The sequence below is a fragment of the Oryctolagus cuniculus genome, chromosome 11 (genome assembly GCF_051225735.1).
Source record: "Oryctolagus cuniculus isolate XC-2025 breed Fujian yellow rabbit chromosome 11, ASM5122573v1, whole genome shotgun sequence".
In the NCBI taxonomy this organism is placed as follows: domain Eukaryota; kingdom Metazoa; phylum Chordata; class Mammalia; order Lagomorpha; family Leporidae; genus Oryctolagus; species Oryctolagus cuniculus.
The window spans coordinates 94021367-94046269 of NC_142877.1; the positions used below are offsets into that span (position 1 = coordinate 94021367).

Here is a 24903-nt window from a genome sequence, read left to right on the forward strand (position 1 = left end):
AATAAATGAATGCATAGTTTTATAAAAAAGTGTTCCCAGATACACCTCTTGGTCTTTGAAGTTATCTTCTGCCGCTACTAGCTTTTCTCTGTCAATTCTTTCTGTTGAATTCGGGCATCAATCAAAACCCACCTTAACTGTGACTTCCTCATAGAAGTCTTTCATTTTCTTTTACATTCATTATACTACTGTACACTGAGCCAGCATTATAACTTACATATATTCCTATCATAAAATGTATCCTGATATATTTCAACCACTTTTTCTTCTATTAAACTATTAGAGTAGGGGCCAGTGCTCTGTGACATAGTGGGTACAGCTGCCGCCTGCAGTGCTGGCATCTCATGTGGGCGGTGGTTCAAGTTCTGGCTGCTCCACTTCTGATCCAGCTCTCTGCTATGGTCTGGTAAAGCTATAAAGGATGGCCCAAGTCTTTGGGCCCCTGCACCTGTGTGGGAGATCTGGAGGAATCTCCTGGCTCCTGGCATCGGATCGATGCAGCTCCAGCTGTTGTGGCCAATTTGGGAGTGAACCGTGAACCAGCTGATGGAAGACCTCTCTCTCTCTCTCTCTCTCTCTCTCTCTGCCTCTCCTTCTCTCTGTGTGTAACTATTTCAAATAAATAAATAAATCTTTAAAAAAACTATATAATCAAATCCATTATGATCCATAGTCCTACATATAGGACACCTATAAAGGACATTTAAAGACCTATAAACACTTGAGCAACAGATATACTGCTTTTGGGAACTTGGAAATAAATATTATGTGGCTGAAATGTTTGCAGAATTGGAAGGTTGGGTCCAAATGGGTTAAAGTCAAAGATGGTATCAGTCATTATTATATTACTTTCATTTTGGGTTTGATCAATGGGGACAAACTGTACCAGAAGGTTCATCAATAGAAAGACTATCTTTTATTGCCTTTGTAGATTAAAAAAGTTGGTTTTGTTTTTAACTTGGAACCATAAAACATCTACCTGCATAAAATAAACAAATTGTATTCACATATTTGCTTATTGTATGTTGGTAGTGTAATTGTTATCAAATGTTTCTGATAAATATTTATTCTGATGAAATCAGCTCATTCCTCAGACTTGTTCTACTGTCTACTTTGATAGCTGTTTCTAAATCCTATGGAAAAAATTCTAAAATCAGTAGTTAACTGTGGACAAAGGTATTTTAATATGTCTATCAGCTGTAGAAACGCTCAGACTATACTCCTAATTATATACATGATAGCTTTAAAATTGACTTATCAAATTACTAACTGGGAATATTAATTATTGAGACAAATCAGAAAATATCTGATTTGTGCACTATATAATTAACCCTGAGTGTAGATAGTGTAAGTTGCCATACTCAAGAAAAACAGGCTGTGAAATTGAAAATATATGCTGTTATTGTCAAATCTCTACAGAAAATTGAGTTTAGGGAATATTTACAATTAAACTTTTTTGCCATAGTTATTTTGAATGTATTTTTAATTTATTTTTTCAAAGTGATGACATTAGCAGAACGTTTACATAGCCAGTACTGAATTCACACATTCAAGTGTGGCTTTAGCAGTAACAGTGGTGGGTTAATACACACTTAGTATATCGTATTTCACTTTATGTCAACAAAGCTAACTGACCTATGAATTACAAAAGACCAACACTCTTTATTTGATTCATTCTGAAAATTAAAAAAGAAACACTTTACTAAATTATTGATATATGTATATTTACTCAAAATTTTACAATTAGTGAAATAAGATTAATTGTGGTAGCTCAGTTAACATCAACAGAAAACTTCAAAAATGATTCTCAAAATGGCAGGCAATTTTTTTATTGTAGGCAATTATTTAAACTGCATATTTAGCTTTATGCATAAGTCATGTGGGAAAAATATCCACATTGCAGTTAGGTTCCCAGTATCTAGCTTTTATTCTTTATTTTATTTTTAGTTTTAGCAATGACATTAACAGGATTTTGCCAGGTTATAAACATGAGGGTGTTCTTGGGAGTTACTTGTAGTTTCCGAGCTGAATGGCAGAGCGCATGTAGACGCATCTGAAGGTGGATGGCTGGATCTCCCAGTATTGCACAGGGTTGCTGAAAAGACTCACACCTGAGTAGGAAGCCTTTTTGGTGTTGTACCCAGGAGGGCAGAAGTCATTTGCTCCAACTACAGAGATATTATTGTTATGAAGGTAGACAACCTACAATAAGAAACAATGGGTAATGGTTATTTTTTTCCCAAATACATCATGGATCTTCATGTAAATAATTTGTTTGGTCATATGTTCATCCTTCAGTTTGAATACCTTAGAATTTCTCAAATCAATTTTTTTATTTTAAAACATTTTTCAAATTTTCCAAATTTGCTTTTCCCTTCGATAGACTCTTCCCCATCACAGTAACTTGCCTGTCACTCATTTCAGATGCTTAATTATTAACATTATTCGTATTCTTGGTCCTCCGTTACTCTTATACTTTCTACCCAATCATCAAGTCCTGGTACCTCAGCCTTCAAAATGTACACATAATCTACTTCTTTTCCCAAAGTCCAGTCCTAATAACCTTGTCCAAGTCCTTGTCTCTTTCTGGATGATTATAGTTGCTCACAATGTTGTTTTTGTCTCCTCCTTCACCCTCCAAAAGTCTATTATTTTTATATAATTATTTATTTCTCCAAGCCATTCTTTTAAAAAGCAAACCAATGATGTCATGTCTGCCTCTTCTGCTTTAACCTCATCTCTGCAGACTGTCCAACCCAACCATCCTGCGTACTTGCAATTCTAACACAAGAACCATGGTTCTCCCCTTGGGTAGTCACACATACTTTATCTACTTGGAATAAACTTCCCCAAGATCTCTGTAAAGTTTCGTGCCTCATGAAACTCATGTATTCTTACCAGAGAGGCCTTATCTAACCACGATTTGCCATTGTCACCATCACACAATTACACTGCCTTATTATTCTTCATAGCAAGTTATCACATTTAGAAAGACTGAATAAATTTATGATAAAAGTTTTCAATAAACTGGAAATACAAGGGAACTTCATCAATTTGGTGATGGATTACTGAAGAGCTATAGCTAATATTCTTAATAAATTGAATGTCTCCTATTCCAAAAGAGAGAACAAGGAAAATATGTCTAATTTAATACATTCCATTCAACATTAGACTGAACCTTCTAGTATAACACTGAGGATTCTTACTTAAGGGAAATAAACAAATGAAGAAATCTAGATAAGAAAGGAAAAATTAAAACTTTGTTCACCAATGAGTTGATAAAGAAGTAAACTTTCCAAAGGAAACTATAAAAATGACTGCAACTAAAAATAGGCACAACATAGTATTAGGATATAAGATCAGTATGTAAGCATCCATTGTATTTCTATCATCAACAAACAAATGAAATTCATAATTCATTCAAAGAAGCATAAAAATAATGAAAACTTAGCTGGATTTAATAAAAGAATTGTAAGACTTATAATCTAAAATGAGAAAACATTATTTAAAATAATTTAAAATGATATAAAAAGAAAGATACTGCTTGCTTATGAATTGGAAGACTCAATATTTCTTTTTTTTATTTTTATTTTTTATTTTTGACAGGCAGAGTGGACAGTGAGAGACAGAGAGAGACAGAGAGAAAGGTCTTCCTTTGCCGTTGGTTCACCCTCCAATGGCCGCTGCAGCTAGCGCATCGCGCTGATCTGAAGCCAGGAGCCAGGCGCTTCTCCTGGTCCCCCATGCGAGTGCAGGGCCCAAGCACTTGGGCCATCCTCCACTGCACTCCTGGGCCATAGCAGAAGGCTGGCCTGGAAGAGAAGCAACCGGGACAGAATCCAGCGCCCCGACCGGGACTAGAACCTGGTGTGCCGGCGTCACAAGTGGAGGATTAGCCTATTGAGCTGCGGCGCTGGCCTAAGACTCAATATTTCTAAGGTGGCAATTCTTAGAGAGAGGGTTTGGCACAGCAGCTATGACACCACTTGGGATGCCCTTATCCCATACTAGAGGACTAGTTCAAGTCCTAACTCTGCTGCCAATTTCAGTTTCATACCAACACACATCCCGGTTGGTGGATGTGATGGCTCAAGTTGTTGTGCCACTACCACACACGGGACACTGAGTAAATTCCAGACCCCTGGCTTGTGGGCATTTAGAGAGTGAGCCAGAAGATGGAAACTGTCTCTGTTGGTCTCTCTTCTCTCTCTCTCTGTTTCTCTCTCTCTGTGTGTGTCTCTCTCTGTCTCTGCCTTTCAAATAAAAAAAGAAATTTTAATGCAAGTTCTCATAAACTGATATTTATATTCAACACAATCCCTTTGAGTGTCCCAGAAAAAATTTTTAGTTTTCAGAAATGAATAAGTTGATTCTAAAGCTTACCCTGAATTCAAAGGAATAAGAAAAGTCAAACAATTTTGAAAGGATGAACAAAGTTGGAGCACATATTCTTCCTGATTTAAAAATTTAATCAAAAGCTACATAAATCAAAAGGTATAATAAAAGGATATACATATAGATAAATGTTACAGAACTGAAGCTCACAAATAAATTTTACATTATGTCCAGATTTTTAACAAAGATTTAAGGCAATTCATTAGGGAAATAATAGTCTTCTTAATAAATGTTATTGGGACAATTGGCATTCTCTGTGCAAAATGTAATTAGACTCTAATTACTAAATATAATTTATTTATTTTATAATTATTTATTTATAACTATTTATAGTTATATATTTATTTTATAATATATAATTATAAAATACTAAAATTAACTGAAAATTTGATTATAGACATAAAGCTAGGATTTAAGAATATAAAATTTCTAGAAGTTACATAAAGCATTCTTAATTCAGTAGCAAAACTCTAGTCCATAATTAAAACTAATACAATAAATTAGATCCATAAATTCTTGTGGCTAAGAATGAAGTTGACAATTGACTAGATATGAAATAAAGAGCTATCTGGGGATCAGGCATTGTGGTGCAGCAGGTGATGCTGGCATCTCATATGAACATAGGTTTAAGTCCCAGCTGCTTCACTTTCTATCCACTACCTGCTAACGTATCTGAGAGGGCAGCAGAAAATGACCAAAGTACTTGGTGTATTATAGTAAGTTCAAAGCAATAGTGTTATCGTGAAAATAATAATTTAGAGGCCAGTGCTGTGGCATAGCAACTGAAGCCGCCACCTGCAGTGCTGGCATCCTATGTGGGTGCCAGTTTGAGTTCTGGCTGCTCTGCTTCCAATACAGCTCTCTGCTGCGGCCTGGGAAGGCAGTGGAGGATGGCCCAAGTCCTTGATTCCACGCATCTTTGTAGAAGACCAGGAAGAAGCTCCTGGCTCCTGCCTTTGGATAGGTGCAGCTCCGAGCATTGCAGCCATTTGGGGAGTGAACCAGCAGATGGGAGACCTCTCTCTTTCTCTCTGCCTCTCCTTCTCTGTGTAACTATGACTTTCAAATAAATAAATAAATCTTTTTTTTAAAAAAAAAAGAAAACAATAATTTGAACCTATGTGTTTTATAAGATAAGGATGAATGATTAAATGGAAACATTAAAAATGTATCCCTGTACAGTCATATGAAGGTTTGTTTCCTTCCCAAGCACAGAGGATGAAATCCTTTCCCAGTGTGGTGGTATTTGGAGGTGAGGCTTTGGGGACCCAAATGTAGAGTCCACGTAAATGGCATTCATGCTCTTAGAGGAATATGCCTGAAAACTAGCTTACTCTTTTTTTTTTTTTTTTTTTTTTTTTTACAGGCAGAGTGGACAGTGAAAGAGAGAGAGACAGATAGGAGAAAGGTCTTCCTTTTGCCATTGGTTCACCCTCCAATGGCTGCCGCGGTTGGCATGCTGCGGCCAGCGCACCACACTGATCCGAAGCCAGGAGCCAGGTGCTTCTCCTGATCCATGTGGGTGCAGGGCCCAAGGACTTGGGCCATCCTCCACTGCACTCCCGGGCCACAGCAGAGAGCTGGTCTGGAAGAGGGGCAACCGGGACAGAATCCAGTGCCCCATCCGGGACTAGAACCCGGGGTGCCAGCACTGCAAGTGGAGGATTAGCCTATTGAGCCGCAGCGCTGGCCTAGCCTGCTCTCTTAATGCCATGTGTGGAAAAATCAAGAAGTTGGCAGTTTTCAAACTGGAAGGGGTATCTTGACAGAACCTTACCAGTCCTCCACCATGATCTCAGATACTCAGCTTCCATTATGATGAGAGATAAATTTTTGTTGTTTAAGACACTCAATTTATGCTATTTTGTTATGAGAGCTCTAGCTAAGACATTCTGCAAGCAACATTTCTAAGTAGTGCTTCCTGACTCTTAGCATAAGCGTAGGGAGCGTTTACTCTAAGTTATCCCTCATAGGAAGCAGTGGTGTTGTATTACCTGAATGTATTTATGATCTGCCAGACCACCAGGTACTCGGATAAGTTTGTTGTTGTCCAAGTGAAGCTCTCGCAGATGAGGGGCATTGGCCAGAGAACCATTGTCCACAGCAGAGATGTCATTGAAACTCAGACCCAACCTGCAACGGAAAGCAGAAATGAATCTGTACACCACATATGGGTGCCTTTCTTACATGTGTTGTGTCAATAATTAAGTTGATAGAAAAGGCTGAGCTTGACTTGGCTCCTATCATTCCTTGTGCTTAGACTGCTTTTTCCCACCTTTTTAAAGCCTATACAAAGCCATTTATTCTTAAGGTTTCAGTTCAAAGTTACTTTCTTTGACATATCTCTGACAAAAACATGAGTTCTTGTACTAGTACTCTATAACCTTGAATGGCCAACCTCTAATAAAACTTGGAGGATTGTGCTTTTTAAAATTTTATATGCAGGGGCCGGTGCTGTGGCACAGCAGATTAAAGCCCTAGCCTGCAGTGCCAGCATCCCATATGGTGCTGATTCCAGTCCCAGCTGCTCCACTTCCAATCTAGCTCTCTGTTGTGACCTGGAAAAACAGTAGAAGATGGCCCAAGTTCTTGGGCCCCTCCACCCATGTGGGAGACCCAGAAGAAGCTCCTGATCAGCTCAGCTCTTGCCATTGGGGCCATTTGGGGAGTAAATCGGCGGATGGAAACCTCTCTCGCTCTCTGGCTCTAACTCTATATAACTCTGTCTTTCAAATAAATAAAAATAAATCTTTATAAAAATTTATTTGCTTATTTGAGAGGCAGAGAGAGAGAGAGAGGTAGAGAGAGAGAGAACACTCTATGATCCTATAATCCATTTAATCATTCCCCAAATACCCACAGTGGCTGGCACTTAACAGGGACTAAAGCTGAGAGCTGGAACACAAGCCAGCACATCCATGTGGGTAGCAGAAGCCCAATTACTTGAACTATCACTGCTGTCTCAGAGTCTGGATTAGCAAGAAGCTGGATCAGGAGCTGGAGTTGGGAATTGAACCCAGGTACTCCAATGTGTGTCCCTGTCCTTGTAATAATGATTACTCTATGTTATCTGTGGTATTAACTCAGAATTTGTCATGTCCCATAAATAGATGTTGAATTGGTTTACATGTATAATGAATATAGCAAACTCATCTAAGAGAGAACCTAAAGAAGTAGTGTATTGTTTTGGTCACTTTGAAAATAAGCAATCATATATCTTAAAAATTTATTCATTGGAAATAAGAGGTGCAGAACATTCCTCAGTGGTCCTCTGTCTCTCAGAGCTTTCCTGGCCCCAGCATTCCTAGGTACTGAGTTAGATATCTCTCCGCCCCACATATATACCCTGCAGGTTTGATTCAATCAAGGTTTTGGCTCATATCTTTTAAGTTAAAGGTGTAATAGATGAGGTTTTTGCTGCTGTGACATCCCCTTCTTGTAAATGGGAATTCAGGCACAAAAGTTGACATGGGGATATTGCTAGACTATTCGACATTGTATAAATGAAATCTTCAAGAATAGCATGATGTCAATTCACCAGACAGATAGGGCTGCCAGGAATGGGGCAAGGAGATAATGGAACAGAGCCAGAATATTACAAGGAGAGACAGAGAGAGAGGAAGAATCTATCGGATTCTTTTCAATAAAAGGGATAGTATCTGCACACCATAAGATATATTTTCCTAAATTTAAGCTATGTATGATCAATGGACTCTGTAGAGATTTGGATGTCGACTTAGGTAAGTAGAGTTGCCCAATTTTAATCATGTTTTGCTTTTTGAAACAATTGGAATTGATAGTATCATTAGTTTATCTCAGCTTTTGCTTATTAACTTGACATCTTGACTCAGAAAATTTTGGTTTTTTCCCATCTTGAATGTTCACCTCTTGTTTCTGAGTTTTCATTTTTCTATTTCAAATTGTATTTCCTATTCTTCACAGTATTTCAAGTCTCAGTGTGGACTGGCATGTTTGTTTTAAAATATCTAATAATTAATTCAAGGAAAATATTCCTTTACTCAGCTACCTATTGTATATTCAGTAAGGAATTTTTTTCTTTGTGATGGAGGTATTCACTATTTTCTCCTGACTTGTTTTTCTCAATAACAAATTGGAACACTTTCTATGAAACAATGTTTTGATATCGGTGGCTGATTCTTTCATTTTACAATTTTCATTTTCAGCATCAAAGTTCTTCTCATGTTCCAGTGTCAATGAGGAGTAAAAACCAAAAATATTTAGTGGTTTAATATATAGATGTTTCTGGATGGATTTGATTCTAAAAGCAATGTGCATGATAAACTAAAGAACTGTGGAAATTTGCCTGACCAATGCAGTAATGTGCTCTAATTTAACACATGGAATCCAAAGTCCATTTAAAGAGAAATTTGAACTTCCATTAGGCTTTTCAGCATATATTAGCTCTCTACACTTCCATCTGATACAAAGCATATGACATATCATTACTGAGGTACAGAATCTCATGACCTCCTTACCACTTTCAAATATGAACTTTCAAAAAGACATCCATTATGAATAATTTAGAATATAGTCTATTTATCACTTCAGAATATTATTTATTCCTACTACTGCTGTAACCACTTATAATAATAATTCAATAACAGTAACCATCATAAAGACAAATTTACACAGAAAACAACACAACTTATCTGCCTACATTTTTCAGCAACTAGAGGGATCTAATCAATAAAGGGGTGCAGGTGATGCATATGTCATTGTGAAAAATGTTTTCATCCTTAGAGACTGTAATTAAAATAGCTCTAGATGAAGCAGTTCTTACTATTTGGGACACCAGGATAATATATTTTAGCTACAGTAACATGCGTATGGTCCTCTTCAGTTTTCTTCATGCACGGAATCATTGGGAAATAGCCATGGAAATGAGGAAAACTGTGTTCTGCATCGATTTGCTCATAGGCATTTCTCAAAGATACAAGGATGTGCTGCGTTTTTATTCATCAACACGGAGTTTATATACAAAAAGACAAGAGAGTCAATGTGGCATAATACTGTGCTTTTCTATTGGAACATTTAGCAAAATACGTGGATTGAGAACAGAGTACTTCTTGAATACAGCTGAGAAAGTTTCCCAGTGCTTTCCTTCCTTATTACTTAACCAGATTGTGAATACAGAGACTGCGGTTGTTAGAAATCAGGACAGGCACAAGTTATCATTTATGAAGAAAAATTTTAACAATGGACAGAAAGAGAAAAAAAATATTTAGTGTACAGATCCATTTTATTTTCTTTTAAACTCTCCAGAGAATAAAGGATTCGGAAATCTCATCACAAGTTTTTTAATAGGGATCTGTCAGAAGTCTGATATTTCCACGTCCTAGTAGCTTTCATTCTGATGCATTTGCAAATTCAGGACACTGAATTTACTTAATCCTCTGTTTGACATTAATAAACTAGAATATATTCAATGAACATATTCATTAAAAACTGATTTTGAAATAGAAAACCTTATTCATAAGCTATAAAATTAATATGGTGTTCAAAAATATGAAATTGATCTTGGTGATTATAGTAAGTATCCTGTTTATTTTGCTTTATTAAAAGAGTAATCAGATAAGTTGGAGTCTGAGACTGTTAAAAACAACAACAACAAAATGTGATGCAGTAAAAAATCTATCATCACGTTTCTAGCTCTGAGCATATAGGTACTAATCTACCTAGACAGTTTTTGATAGAATATGAGGAGAATATATTATTACTTAGCCAAATTATTCAGTCCTTTCAGGCTAGATGCATCGATTTTGGTGATTTTATTGCCATCAAGATGTAGTTCCGTAAGAGAAGGAGGAAGACCTGGAATAAGAAAAATACAAGATTTAAAATAGCAGATAAGCATTCTACGTACAGAAAGTAGAGCAACTTAATGAGAAGGCATACCATCACTATTCTAAAATACAGAGTTTCAAGTAATTGATTTCATTTCTCCTCTTTTCCTTTTCCCATTGCTTCTTTTATATTAATACATGCTTTTGGAAGTAGTGCAAGACCTTTTAGTTTTATCATAGATAGGCTTTAAGAAAACATAAATTGGTTCTGTCGTGTAGTAAATACTTGTCGTAGGAATTACAGAACTGAAGTCAAATCTCCAATCTAATTATTCTCTTCCACCTTTTTAATGGGCTAACACTGCCATTGACAGAAAATACGAACTATTAAATGGAGAGGTGAACATTTGAACTATAATGAAGAGATTATGTATAAGTTATTTCTATGCACAAATCCAATCAGGTGGTTCATTAATGAGCATCATTAATAATAACATTAATATGCTGGTCTGGCATTAGTCTTACTGTACTTTTCCATAAAGTCATGAAATGCTTTCTTCAATAGGCTGCATAGAAAAGGTTAAAGCTCAATTGAATCTGTAAAACCATGACTGTTTCTTTATGTTGGAGGAGTACAGAGCCCATTTAAAAGCCATATGTGGACCATCTGGGGAAATAACTTTAGATGCAAAGTACCCATCAAGCCTCAGGATAGTACTTCTTGAATGGTTGTGGTTTCAAAAATTTAGTAATATAAATGTAAGTTTAAATGTTTTATTTTCATTTCCTGCTGCCACATGAGGATGTACCATGTTTTTATGAAACTTTTTAATAGCATATTGTTCTACTTAAAAGAATAGCAACTACAATGAAAATAGCAAATGTGTTATGTATGGAACTGACATTTGATTGACAGAATAACTTGGTTAGTTGTCTATAAAGGTAATAGAATTGGAAAATTACAGGTTAGGTTTGGTCAGAATTTTTCATTACAGCCCACTAAATTCTGTAAATATTGTATATTTAATTTCACAGCTTAGACCATATTTGATTAAAAAAAATAGTTTAGCTATGGTAGTATATTTTGTAAGTGACATACTACAGAAAGTAACTTCTACTTATACTAGGTTTCTTAAATACTGAACATTGATCATGGCATTGTTCCTAATTTGTTTCCAATAATTCTTCCATGTATAAATTACTAATTGTTAATTCCCTATAATAGATAAGGAAACAGAGACTAATGTTACAAATATTGTGGGCTGTCTCTCTCATTTTTAAATTTATTTATTTGAAAGGTAGAGTTACAAACAGTGAGAGGGAGAGACATAGAGAAAGGTCTTCCCTCCATTGGTTCACTCCCCAGATGGCCGCAACAGCTGGAGCTGCACTGACTCACTGACTCGAAGCCAGGAGCCAGGTGCTTCTTCCCAGTCTCCCATGCGGGTGCAGGGGACTTGGGCCATCTTCCACTGATTTCCCAGGCCACAGCAGAGAGCTGGATTGGAAGAGGGGCAGCCAGGACTAGAACCAGTGTCTCAGGCAGAGGATTAACTTACTGTGCCACAGCGCCAGCCCCATGGGTTGTTTTTCTTAAAAGTGGATAATTTAATATAATCCTGGATGCCAATAGGAAGTTAAAATAATATGCTCTTTACTGCAACAAATGGAATAACTGCATTTATCTTTTGAATGACTATTATCCCAATCATCATTCTAGAAATAAGATAGTTTAGCCATTTGGTTTTCTTTAGAAAAAATATGAATTGTTATAAACTCCCTTAAGTATAACAAGTACGTAATGAAGCAAATTAAACATGTATCCTTTCTTCCCCATCAACACAAACATAATTTTAAGTGCCTGGAATCTCTCTCTTATCATCTGTCAACCTCATCTAGTTTCTAATTATTTCTACTTTCAGGGTATCAGTTTTCCAAAAGTAAAAGTTACAGCCAGAAGAAAGTTTGATGGTAGAAGAAAATTTGCTATGAGATAGCATTATTTTTCCACTGAGGTATTAAGCTAAAGAACCAATAATTGAGTTAATTTCATTTTTATCTTTTCCTTTTTCCATTTTTAAGATAGAATTTAATGAGAATCACTTGGGTCAAGTACTACATGTGTACATTATGGTCCCCTACCTGTTCCTTACAAAAATCCTAGAATATAGGTATCATTAAAATTTCCATTTTACAGATAAAACTGATGTTTCAGAAAGGTAAATAATTAGCCTCAAGTCACAGAATAAGTAAATGGCTGAGTTAGGTCTCTCACCAGGTTGGTCCAACCCAACACAACAATTTTACATCTGTACACTAAACTCTACTGATTTTCCATTAACACTGTGATGAAAGAGAATACACCAGGAGGGGATGATGTGCGTGCCTAAGAGATCCAGTCTAAGAATAGTAGACCCGTGTTTTGGACAGAGGTATGCACAGAAGAGAGGATTTAATATGGTAGCAGAGCAAAGCAATTAACCACATGAGCTCTGACATCTGCCCAGTGAGGTTACAGATCTGATCCTTGCTATGTATAAGACTTTGGTGGCAACTCAGTCCACCTCTTTATGGTTTATTCTCCTCATTTACAAAACAAGGATGACAGTATTATTATAGAGAGATGTTTTGAGGATCATCTAAAAGAATCCATGAAAGACATTTGGCATAATACCTCACTGTAAATAAGTGTTTAACAAAGGGTTGTTACTAAAACTATTATATTATTAAGTGGTAGTAAATAAAAGCAAGTGAGAAATGTTGAGAAAAGAATGCCTAGCATAGGTAGAAGATATAAGAGAGTAAAGTAAAATACATCAATAAGTATTAGGATATTTCACCAAGAGATATTTTGGAGGATGCATTAGTAGGAACAGAAAAGTCAAATATGGGCTTAATTCAAGTCGATTGTCTGCATGATGTGAGGGGGAAATCCAGTGACTTCCACTCCTGCCACTAAATGACTTTGTAACTCTTGGAGGAGCATCATTCAACCTAGCAGTTAAGACACTTGCATCTCACAATGGATGTCCTGGGCTCAGTTCCCAGCTCCAGCTCCTGACTCCAACTTCTTGCAAATTCAGATTCTGAGAGGCAGTGGTAATGGTGCAAATAATTGCAATCCTGTCACTCACACTGAATTGCATTTCTGTCTCATAGCTCTGGTCTCAGCCCAGCCTTGGTTATTATGGACAATGAAGATCAAGCTAGCTGATGGGAGTTCTCTCTCTCTCTGCCTCGCAAATAAATAGAAAATAGCAAATACATTTTTAAAGCATATGTAAAAATATATATACTTTATGTAAATAAAGTATATATAAAAGTATAAAGTATATGTAAAAACTATATATTTAGAAAATAGAATTAAAAGATAAGTTTATTTTGGTGCAAAAAAATCTTGAAATCTATGCAAAAGAAGGGTTTTCAAAAAGTTAGTGGAAATGCATTTTAAAAATCTATGCATAGATATATGTACTGATAGGATTTGGGATGTGCCTCTGGATATAAACTTCTGTGTTGTGTGTGTGTGGTCTCAGTACTCCTTTTCTATAATACTCGAATTTGTGGATGCTTATGCCATTTGTATAAAATAGTGTACTATTTGCTTATTACCTATGCACATCCTCCTTATACTTCAAATCATAATACTTAATAAAATGTTAATTTTAATACTTAACAAATGCTAAGCAAATAGTGGTTAAACTGTATGGTTGAGTAAACACCAAAAAACTCCACCGAACTATGTATGGGTTCAGTACAAATTTTTTTTTTGTATTTTCGATTCATGATTGGTTGAATCTACAGATATAGAAGCATGAGATCAACATCTGACTGTATATTTGCGTATGTATACACACCTAAATATACATGCATAGCTATTTATCTTTCATTATCATCATCTATCATCTATCCTGCATTAGGAACTAAAAAAATCACTAGTTGAGCACAACAAGTAAATGAAAGTTCTTTTTACACTACAAATCAACTTTTTTCTGCCTATCTACCTGCCTGCCTACTTGCCTGCCAATCTCTCCATCCCAGTAGTTATGAATGAGTATTAAGGACATCAAAAGCATGCTTTGTAGTAAAAAGACTGGAAATAGCAAAGGACAGTAAGAAAGCATCCCATGGAATATGTGCTCTCAAGAGTTAGAATTCATGTGAAAGCATGATGAAGGACCAGTCCTGTTCCCTATGAGTATGTCTCTGTATTTTGTGCCTCATTCAAGAACAAGGTGTTGAAGCTGAGAAAGGGAGAGTCTGAACAGACACCTTGAGGGCATAGAAGGGCTTATGTGAGACTGAAAAACTTATCATAGGGAAAATGGACAAATTAGAAGAATTTATTATTTGTGGTTTGATGCCTTTTCTGATTCACAAAAACCGGTTTATGTGCCTCTTCTATATACCTCAGCATGGTGAGCTCATCCCTTCTGACTGTGGGATGATGGCTGTTTACTTGTCTCGCATTGCTTTGGGTAAGAAGTTCTTCAGGGCAGGTAGCATATCTTATTTATTGACCTATCTCCAGTGTTTGGCACATAGTTTAAACTGAGCAAGTATTAAAAATATTTTTAATAAAAATACAAGGTAATCATAATATCCTACTCACACATATGCCAGATATTCTCTTAATAATATATTAAAATTCTAAAACAACTCAATAGGGTGGATATTAACCTCATTCCTACTTTACAGATAAATAAGTTGAAGAATAGATGTTGAATAATTTGTTCAAGTTCCTTAAGCCAATTAGCAACAACTTGAACTCAAGCCAATTGACTTCAAAAATCTACACTTTGCAAAACACAACCACCCCTGTTAAGCAAGAGTGATGGAACTCCCTATTCAGTTATTAAGTTTTGGAATGTCCTAAAATAGAAAAGGATTACCAATTATACTAGAAAATCAAAGTAAAACTTGATCCAGTTTCAGAGGTACTTGCATGCATATCTATATCTGTAATACAGAGATGCTCTATTTAAAATAGCTAACTATACTTTGTGACATTACAAATACATAATATATAACTGTGACCTGTTCAGTTGTTCAGTTACAGCTTAGAAGGGATTTTAGAAGGAGTTAATGCATCTCCACAGTGAGACTGAAGTCCAATGATCACATATGCCCAGTATAAATAATTCCAGGGACAGAGAATTTAACAGAAATAACATTGTCCACTTGTTTAATAATTAAAATTTCCACATTTTTAAATGTCAAAGACTTTAAAATACAGAGAGAGAGAGAGATTGATCCATACTGTTGGTTCGTTCCCCAAATGCCTACAATAGTTGGGGTGTGGCCGAGACAGAGCCACGAGCTGAAAACTCAATCAAGGTTTCCACATGTGTGTCAGGGATCCAAGTGCTTGAAGTATCACTTGTTTCCAGAGTGTGCATTAGCAGGAAGCTGGAATTAGAAGCAGAGTTGGGACTCAAACCCATGTACTCTAATATGGCATATGGGTGTTCCAACTAATGCCTTAACTGCTATGTCAAAAGAATTTAGATTTTTGAAATGTTTTGGACAATTTCCCCACCTTGAGGGATGGTGGTTATGTTGGTATCAGCAATACGAATGTAGGAGAGCTTCTTCATTCCCTGGAAGGCTCCATTTTCAATTCCTGAGCTCTTCAGAGGGTTGGTGCCCAGTTCTACAAATGCAAGAAATGCAAGACTTTTAGTAAACATTTTAGAGTATTAAAAATCAGAATACTGTCTGTTTCAGCAAGAATTCTAAAAAGAAATTTGGGTCTACAACTTGATGGAAAAACAAAAGAGAAACTAAAAGAATGTCCCTCAAAACAATAGCAAAATGGGAGTAAAAATGTCCCTTCCTAGAACCAAGGAAAAAGACCTAAAACTTGTGCAAAAAAAGTAACAATTAAATTATTTAAGGTGACTTGAATCTGTCCTGTGTGTCACAGGGTACCTGTAGCCCTAGTGTTTTCTCCACATTTTCAGACTTTCAGGGACAAGAAAGAGAAGCATCATTGTAAGGTACCAAGTGCAAATTCGCAAATTTCCCAGTCCTGTTTCCGTAGTTCATTTAGGCTTAAGGTATGTAGGCTTTAGCTGATTTACCTTCCTACAGCTCAAGTGTCCTTCAGATCTCTTAAAGTGAACCTTGATTCTTGGTCTCAAAGTATAAGAAATCCGTACCTATGACAATCATCTGGTTCATTCCACTGAACACAGATTTTCGTACTTTTGTGATCTCATTCTCATGGGCACGCAGCTCTTGAAGAGATTTGGGCATTTTTTCTGGCAATTCTTTCAGATGGTTCTTAGACAAATAAAGTCGCTCCAATTTCACCAAAGGTGTAAATGCTCCAGGGCTGATTTTGCTAATTTTGTTGTTGACGAGGATCAATGCCTGTATGAACAAAAACAGCATCTCCTTAATATGTTTCTTTTTAAGCAAATTTCAAAAGGCAAAGGGACAGATGAGAGAGAGAGAGAATAAAGGCACTTAGGCAAATTTAACAAAGTGTAAGAAATTTGTCCTCAATTGTTGAATGTCTGTGTATTTGAGAATACAAGGAGGAAAAGGGGACTATAGTGAAAGAGAATGAAATTTTTCAGTCTCAAAAATGCAAGAGTATTAAGATGTATAATTAACCTATGAACATCCTCATTAGCTTACACTATTTGATTAATTGCAACTTCATTTTATAAGTAGCATAATCTGTTAGCAAAGCGTTCAGCTAAAATATAGTGGTTAAAGCTGGCACTGTAGTGAAGCAGGTTAAACCACCTCCAAGAGTGCTGGAATCCCATGTGGGCGATGGTTCGAGTCCCGGCTGCTCCACTTCCTATCCAGCTCTGCCTGGAAAGCAGTACAAGGTGGCTCAAGTCCTTGGGCCCCTGCACCAGCATGGGAGACCCGGAGGAAGCTCCTGGGTCCTGGCTTTGGATCAGTGCAACTGTGGCCATTGTGGTCAATTGGGAGTGAATCAGCAGATGGAAGACCTTTCTCTCTCTCTCTCTCTGACTCTCCTTCTCTCTCTGTGTAACTCTGACTTTCAATAAATAAATAAATCTTTTTTCAAAAAATAATAAAATATATTGGTTGATTAATACAAAATTCTAAGGGAATCCCAAATACTTAAAGGAGTTAAAACTCGAATATTTATAGGAGTTAAGGTATAGGAAATTGTCATCCACAGGCAAAAATTAGGGAAATTGGTAAAAGCCAGAGTCAGAGGAGCAGAGCGAGGTGATTTGCACTGCTACAGGACACACAAAATGGCAGACGCTTAATGAGAAAATCAAAGGAGATAATCAGTCGCAGGCCTTTGAGGAAAATGTTGAAGTCTTGATATAATTAAATGTATTAAATAAGATATGGAAAATCTATTTTATTTTACATGACGAAATATGACTTCATAATATCATGTTCATTTTTCTCGAAAGCCACTCATGTAGGGTTTATTCTGTAACCAAGGATTAGTTTCAAGGTCTTTTTTGGTTAGCATTTTATTTATAGGCAATTATTACTGTATTCATTCAAGACAGACTGCCCCTGAGTCTGTAAACTCGAGATTTGCCCCTAATTTCTGTGTGACTATGAGAAAGCAACTTGACTTCCCTGTGTCTTTGCTTCTTCATTTGTTAAAAAGGAATATCAAGTATGTATATGTCATAAGAATAACTATAAGATTAAATAAGTTAATGTTTATCAGGTACGAAGATCAGTGCCTAGTGTATAGCAATTGCTATACAATTATATGTTGTTTTCTACTGCATGTAGGTAAGCATAAAACTATGTTTATACAACATGTACCACTCATAATGAACCAGATGTGTAAATGGATAATTGGAGAATAAAGGAATAATTTTCTGTTAAATCCTTTCTATATTTAACCTTGCTAAATTTTAATTTCTCTCCTGCCTTCTCATTCACATATGGCTTTTTGAGCTGAAATTATTATGTTTATTTGTATAATAACAGAGGCAAAAATGATCATGAATGAAAGAGCATGAGAAAAGTAGCTGTTCAGAATCCTCTGAGGGCTTGGAAGCTCTAATAAACTCTCCTCTTCCATCTGATGTGTGCTTGGAGGTTGAAAGAAAACGATTACTAAAATGATGGTTACCTAGAAAACATGCTTAGAAAGAGACGGGCAAAGAAAGAACACATTATCATGAACGCCATATTTAATGAGAATGTTACAGAAATTGATGTCTCTTTTTTAAGGATAGAAAGACCTTAAAAATTGTTCAGTTTATACTTAAATGTACAGGAAGTTCAGATTAGAGTAAGAGAAACATTTTCCTTCAAAACAGCAGAGTCAGGGTAAATTTATGCAAATAAAATGAAGGTTTTAAATCTTAGTTTACTAAAGTAAGTTATACTCATTTATATATAGTCTCTTTAAACTTATTCTAATGATAGGTTAAGTAGTCCCTGACAAACCCTGTCAGTTTTGCCACATCGCATTTCCAGTACACCTGTAAGATAAAAGTGAAGAGCTGGCGAATAGGGGTTCATGCCTACCATCCATCTTGTCAGTGGTGCAGGGTTCAGGACCTCAGCTTCAACCCTGTCCTCCAGTACAACCAGTACGTTTTACTCCAACCAGCTTGTGCTCTTGTGTCTGCTCCTTATTTTCTTCTACATTAGCTATCTTCTTGCACTGAAAGACCTCTCTTACACTCTCTGCCAATCAGAATTCTTTTGTTCCACGTTTTCTCAAAACACTAACTGGTGACCTCATAAATCATGATGCCTGAGTTTACCCTTTTTGTGCCCTTACTACTCACTAGTTACATTGTGCTTATATTGTTGAACACATCAATAAACTGACTGTGACAGTTTATTATGTGCTATTATTTTTTGTAAACATTCCATAGAGAATCTTAAAAATTTAGGGAAAATATCTTCTTCCTCAAAAAAATTTGAGAAATTTTATCCTAGTGAATAAATGTTTATTGCTTTTTCCATCTTGACTGTCAGGAAGTTTACAATTGAATATCATCTTGATCATGCTGTGTAATACCTAATGACCAATGTATTCTGTTTCATACTGCATTATAGCCCCATGTATACAAGTACTTTAGAAATTTTGTGGAAAAGTAATTGAATGCAAAATTTTAAAAATTAATACATAGCTTTTTCATAATATATATTTACCATGAGTTTTTTAAGAAAAATATTTGTCTTGATTTCAAAAATTATAAGTACAAAAATAAAATTACTAGGGTCGGCATTGTGGCACATTGGTTTACACCATCATCAGTACCCTATTTGGGTACTGGTTCAAGTCGCAGCTGCTCCCTTTCAAATCTAGCTCCCTGCTCATGTGCCTAAGAAAGCAGTGGAAGATGGCCCAAGTGCTTGGTTCCCCGCACCCACATATGAGACCAAAAAGAAGCTCTTGGCTTCAGCCTGGCCCAGCCCCAGCTGTTGCAGCCACTTGAGTGAACCAGCAGATGGAAGATCTCTCTCTCTCTCTCTCTCTCTCTCTCTCTCTCTGTCTTCCTTTCTCACTGTAACTCTACCTTTCAAGTAAATAAAATAAGGTTACCTTTTAATTTCATTTTTCTATGTAATTTTGTGGTTTATTCATGTATATATTTCTTCTTTTATTATATACTAACCTGGTGATTTATTTTATACTTTTACTTTACTATGGATTAACTATTATTAATGTGTATTCCCCTTGAAATTAGTTTTCTATGTTTATATTTTCAAACCAAAGAATGTTTTTGTGACACCTATTAAAAGAAATTGTGAACTGTTATCTATGCAGGGTAGGGACACATCACTAGGCAATCTGATCCAGCTCCCTACTAATAGTCTGGGTCAAGCAGTGGAAGATCACCCAAGTGTCTGGGCTCCTGCCACCCATGTGGGAGACCTGGATTAAGCTCCTAGCTCCTGGCTTAGACATGGCACAGCCCTGGCTGTTGGGGCCATCTGGGGAGTGAATCAGTGGATGTAAGATTTCTCTCTCTCTCTCTCGTTTCCTTGCAATTTCCACTCTGTAGAGCAATTCTGTCATCTTGTCGATGAAGCAAGTAAACACAGGTTCCCTTCTCTAACATGACCTGTCAAAGAGAATTACATTCAAGCTAGACACCCATATCTCGAACAGTGCTGATTGGACAATATTTCCAGAGTTTTATCCCTGTGAGTTTCCTTCTCTGGATGCTCTTTGATGCCCTCCTTAAAATTTCTTGAATCTTGCTGAGGACCAGATTCAAAAAGAATGTCCTTCCAGAGTGAAATGCAGATATGTTGAGATTTTTATCGTATTTCTTTTACACACTGAAGTCTGGTGTATACATACTAATGTACACCAATATTTTAAGGAAAAGCTGTATCATATTCATCTCACAGATTTCTGGACTAGATAAAATAACGTTTATTCTGGTGTCCTATGAGAAGAGATAATGAATCTAATTTTATGAAAGGCTGTCTCATGCCTATTGGATTGGGTTAGTTATTGTTGATTGGGTTAATTACTCTTGATTTGTTTTTTCTTTTATATAAAGATTTATTTATTTATTTATTTGAAAGCAAGAGCTTCATCCAGGTCTCCCACATGGGGCAGGGGCCCAAGTATTTGGGCCATCTTCCACTATTTTCCTAGTCCATTATCAGAGGAGTTGGATAGGAAGTGGAACATCTGGGACATGAACTAGTGCCCACATAGGATGCTGGCATTGCAGGAAGTGGTTTCAACCTACTATGCTACAGTGCTGGGCCACAAAAATTTATTTGATTAAATCCAATAACTACTAATTATGGAAATTTTGGTAAACTAGGAGTAGAGGAGAATTTCCTCAGCCTGTCAAAATGTCATCCCCAAGGTTAGCTGTTCTTGATTGGGTTTGTTATTCTTCATTCATGGCATACCTTCTCCCAACTATAGATATATTCACTCTTTGCCCTGTTTTTAGTCCTCTCACACGTCCTGGAAACATGACCTCAGAAAACCACATCAATAAAATGCTACTTGTCTTGTGGCCTTCAGGTAGGTTCAGTCTTAGGAGACACTGGTAGGACATTGCGGGGAAGATTGTAGCCCCTCAGCTATTCCATGGCTTTAGTTCCTGAGGCCTTGGGAGTCGGATCGCTTCACAATGCTTGGTGGTGGCTGTACACCTTCGCAAACAGTCCGTTCTATAAAGTCTGTATGGAACTCTTGGAGGGTATGATCTCTTTTCTCAATGCATTGTGTCTGGTAGATTGGGCAGGTTAGTGAAAAAACAACAACACAGCTAAGGATGCCACAAACATAGTACCAAATACAAAGTAAGAAAATGTGTGTGTATTTATATATAATTGGAAATATAATTATATTTACTAACTATGATATGAATGATTATCCCTTTTTCTCTTGGTGTCAATCTTTGAGACTTTATAAGGTCTTGCATAGTTCTTTTAGTAAAATGAATGAAAGGAAACAAAATAAATAAATAAATTATACCAGGATCAACCTGTTTTGTATTCTGTTCCCTTATTTCAGAAGATAAGTGTTTTACTCAATAGAACATGAGAGGATTAAGATATAAAGTACTTTTGAAGCTAATGCTAAAGATATATGTAAGAAGAGTGGATGATTTCAGAGTGATCTATAAATATGATTCTTTCCTCTTCCACCATCACCGAAAATAATTTAATAAACACTTATGCACTAGTGCATTACCCAATAAAATTTTTTAACTTACTTAGTTTTTATTTTTTGGAAAATGTTTTGAGTCATATCTTGTAACTAAAAATAAAAACTGTTCTTACGTGAAGGTTCTTCAGGTTCTTAAAATCTCCATCTTTGATTTCAGTTATTTTGTTGTTTTGCAGGTCCAGTAGCGTCGTGTCAGGGGGAAGGTCCTTGGGCACTTTGTCCAGACCTAGCATGTCAAAGAAAGGAATGTGGAGTGAGTAGAAAGCGCACAGGCCTGCAGAGTCACAGAGAATATATTCATACAATCAAGCTTATATTGCAGTGATAGTTTTACCAGAAAAATATTTTTTTTCTCCTACAAATTGCTCACACTGTAGTTTACAATGTTTATCATTTCCAGTGAAGTCAAAAGATTTTTTGTTTGTTAGTCATAAACTGAACATGTTTTCCCTATGATGATTCTTCTGCTTAAGCAGAAAATCCATAATGTGTGGCTCAACCGGCTCAGTGCACACTGTGTTCCACCTCAACGCTCTTGTGCAAGTGTTCAGTCTGACCAATACTTGAATCTACACAATTCTACGTAAATACTCTGTCAATAGACAAGTCCTCTAGCCAAAGCATAAGCTATAAAGATCTTTCTGATAAATCTAACACTGGCAAAGATTTAAGTCTAAAATTAAAATTATGTGTACATGTAACCCAATTGTGTCAGTAACTAGAAAACTTGTCCAAAGTTCTGAGAGAGCACTGCTTTCAGTTTTAATTGGAATGCTAAAACAATATCAATTTCAATTAACATCTTATGACCAATAGGTAAGCAGCTAACTATGAAACATATAAATTTGTTAGTATAATTCCCAAAATTTAATTATATGAAGCATTAGTCTTGGACTTTACTTTTAGTTCTGACTAACTGAATTATTGATTTTACTTTATGCATGTAAATTCATCGAATAAGCAAGTGGTCATGGTATTAAAAATATTTCATTAGTCACTTGGCAATTCTATTCAAAATATTTGTCATTTTCAGCAAATCATTATAAATGCTAATGGAGAACACTATTAAAGGAAGCCTTTTGTATTTCTCTCCTACAGTGACTTTGCCCCACATTGATGCAGAATGTTAAGTAAAAATTTGTTATAATATTAACTAAAATTAATGTAATAATTTCTACATTTTAAAATAGCATGTGTCAGGAGTGTTTCAACTTTTGGTCGAAACAACCTCTCCATCATTTCTGAAACCTGAAGTACTAAAGATCATTCTTTCATTCATTCAACCAAGCTTTGTCCAGCACTGCATAGGTACTATCAATTTATAAGGTGCTGAGGGTACAGCAGGAACAAGACAGAAATTCCCCGCAATTCATAACAAATAAAATTCACTCTACAGTTTTCAATTAGAAATAAAACCGCAACAATGTGTATTAATTGCTACATGGATTTTGAGTCTTACATAAGCATATAAACAGTTATTGTAGCCATATTTCAACTATTTACATTTCTTCCATGAATATCATAGAAAACATATTCCAAAACACTTACTTCTGAGTTTTCTTAAATAATTTTTGCTCACAATACCACTATTTTGTTGATAGTTGAAACAAATTCTTATTCTTAATTCGGTAAGCACTACATAAATTTTAATATCAAAATGCAAGTGATTCTGAGCTATCTTAAAAATGTTACATAAATACAGAATTTGCTAGTGAAACAGTTCTCACAGAAATAGCAAGAGTGAAGTGTTTCCAGTGCTGAACAGTAAACCACCAGAACAGCTACCTTGCGGGGAGGCTATTGAATGGCTCTATGCAGTTGTAATCACTGCCATTTTCAGAAATGTCAGTTTGCTAATTTCATGCAATTAGGATTGGTAGACTTCTGCCAAAGCTTTGATAATTAGCATTCTCCAACCAAGAAAAGACATTTCCTCTCATTTGGAATACAGTTAACTGCCCTCATTTCATAATTACTCCTTGTGCTCTTTTGTCAAAGTCTTAATTTCCACTTAGATGTACTTTTATATGTTGATGAACATAAATTCCAGTGACTCTCTTCATGTTTGGTCAATGCCAACTTGAAAATAAAACTTCAGATGCAAAAGGAAAGAATAGGGTGTCTGGATGGCTGACAATTTTGATTTTGTTGCCATCCTAGAATTTCATAACAACAAGAACTTCATAGTGATATATATATATATATATATATATATATACATATATATATATATATATAATTTCTGGGGATTTAACATAAAATACTATATTCAGTCTGGTGATTTTTGCTATTTATTTCTTGAAGAGCTATTCCAGTGATGAAAATAATGATCCTACAATCGTCTCCAAATTATTAAGAAGTCCCTACCCATTTGATAGACTTCACATACAGAGGTAGCAGTTTATGCAACTTTTAAAGTTTATTTGAAAAGTTGAAAAATATGATATCTTATTCACTTCACAAGAACTCAATGTGATTGGTAAAATAGTATACTAATTTCATTTTCCAGATATTTTTTATAAAGTTTAAAATATGAATAAGCCCATCTGGCTGGACTAAAAGACAACTCTCCAGGCTTCCAGCAGGGTGGTTTTTTTGGTGCATACCTATCTGTGTCCCCAGGGAGAATTTTTCTGACATTAGACCCAGTAAGACGCTGTACAACTAGAGGATAAACAAGGCATCAGGATGTTAACTGTCTTCCTCAAAGACTAGAGGCAGATTATAATGGAGAAAGTATCCAAATCATGAGTTTTTAAAATGTCACAAATTCAGTTCATGGTTCTGAAAATAGGGAGGGCCCTTAAACAATAGCTTTGTCTGTTATTCTCAAGTGCTGATCAGGTAGCTGCCATGATGGAAAGAAAAACTGGGGAAATCTGGTTAGTTTCAACCTACATTACTACACACACACACACACACACACACATTTCTGAGAACAATTCCTGCTTCCACTTTTCTAATTTTACATATCCCTTCCTTAAAAATTATTATGCGAGTAGATAGCACGTTGTTGTTATTCTGTTAGATTTGGTTCTGACATAAAAAATAAATTAACTTGTTCAACATCCA

The 24903-nt window shown here is 35.9% G+C and overlaps 1 protein-coding gene across 3 annotated transcripts in view; it reads right to left on the reverse strand.

Annotated features, from left to right (window-relative positions):
* Positions 1-1465: 1465 nt before the first annotated feature.
* DCN (decorin) overlaps positions 1466-24903 on the reverse strand; it is a 39936-nt gene continuing 16498 nt past the window's right edge. For 2 of the 3 annotated variants that reach the window (XM_008256722.5, XM_008256721.4), the window contains exons 3-8: positions 21945-22057; positions 16361-16574; positions 15739-15852; positions 10134-10227; positions 6390-6528; positions 1466-2202 (exon numbers count right to left, since the gene is read on the reverse strand). In XM_008256722.5, the coding sequence (XP_008254944.1) occupies positions 2008-2202; positions 6390-6528; positions 10134-10227; positions 15739-15852; positions 16361-16574; positions 21945-22057 (869 nt within the window). In that variant the 3' untranslated portion in view covers positions 1466-2007. 3 annotated transcript variants of the gene reach the window in all.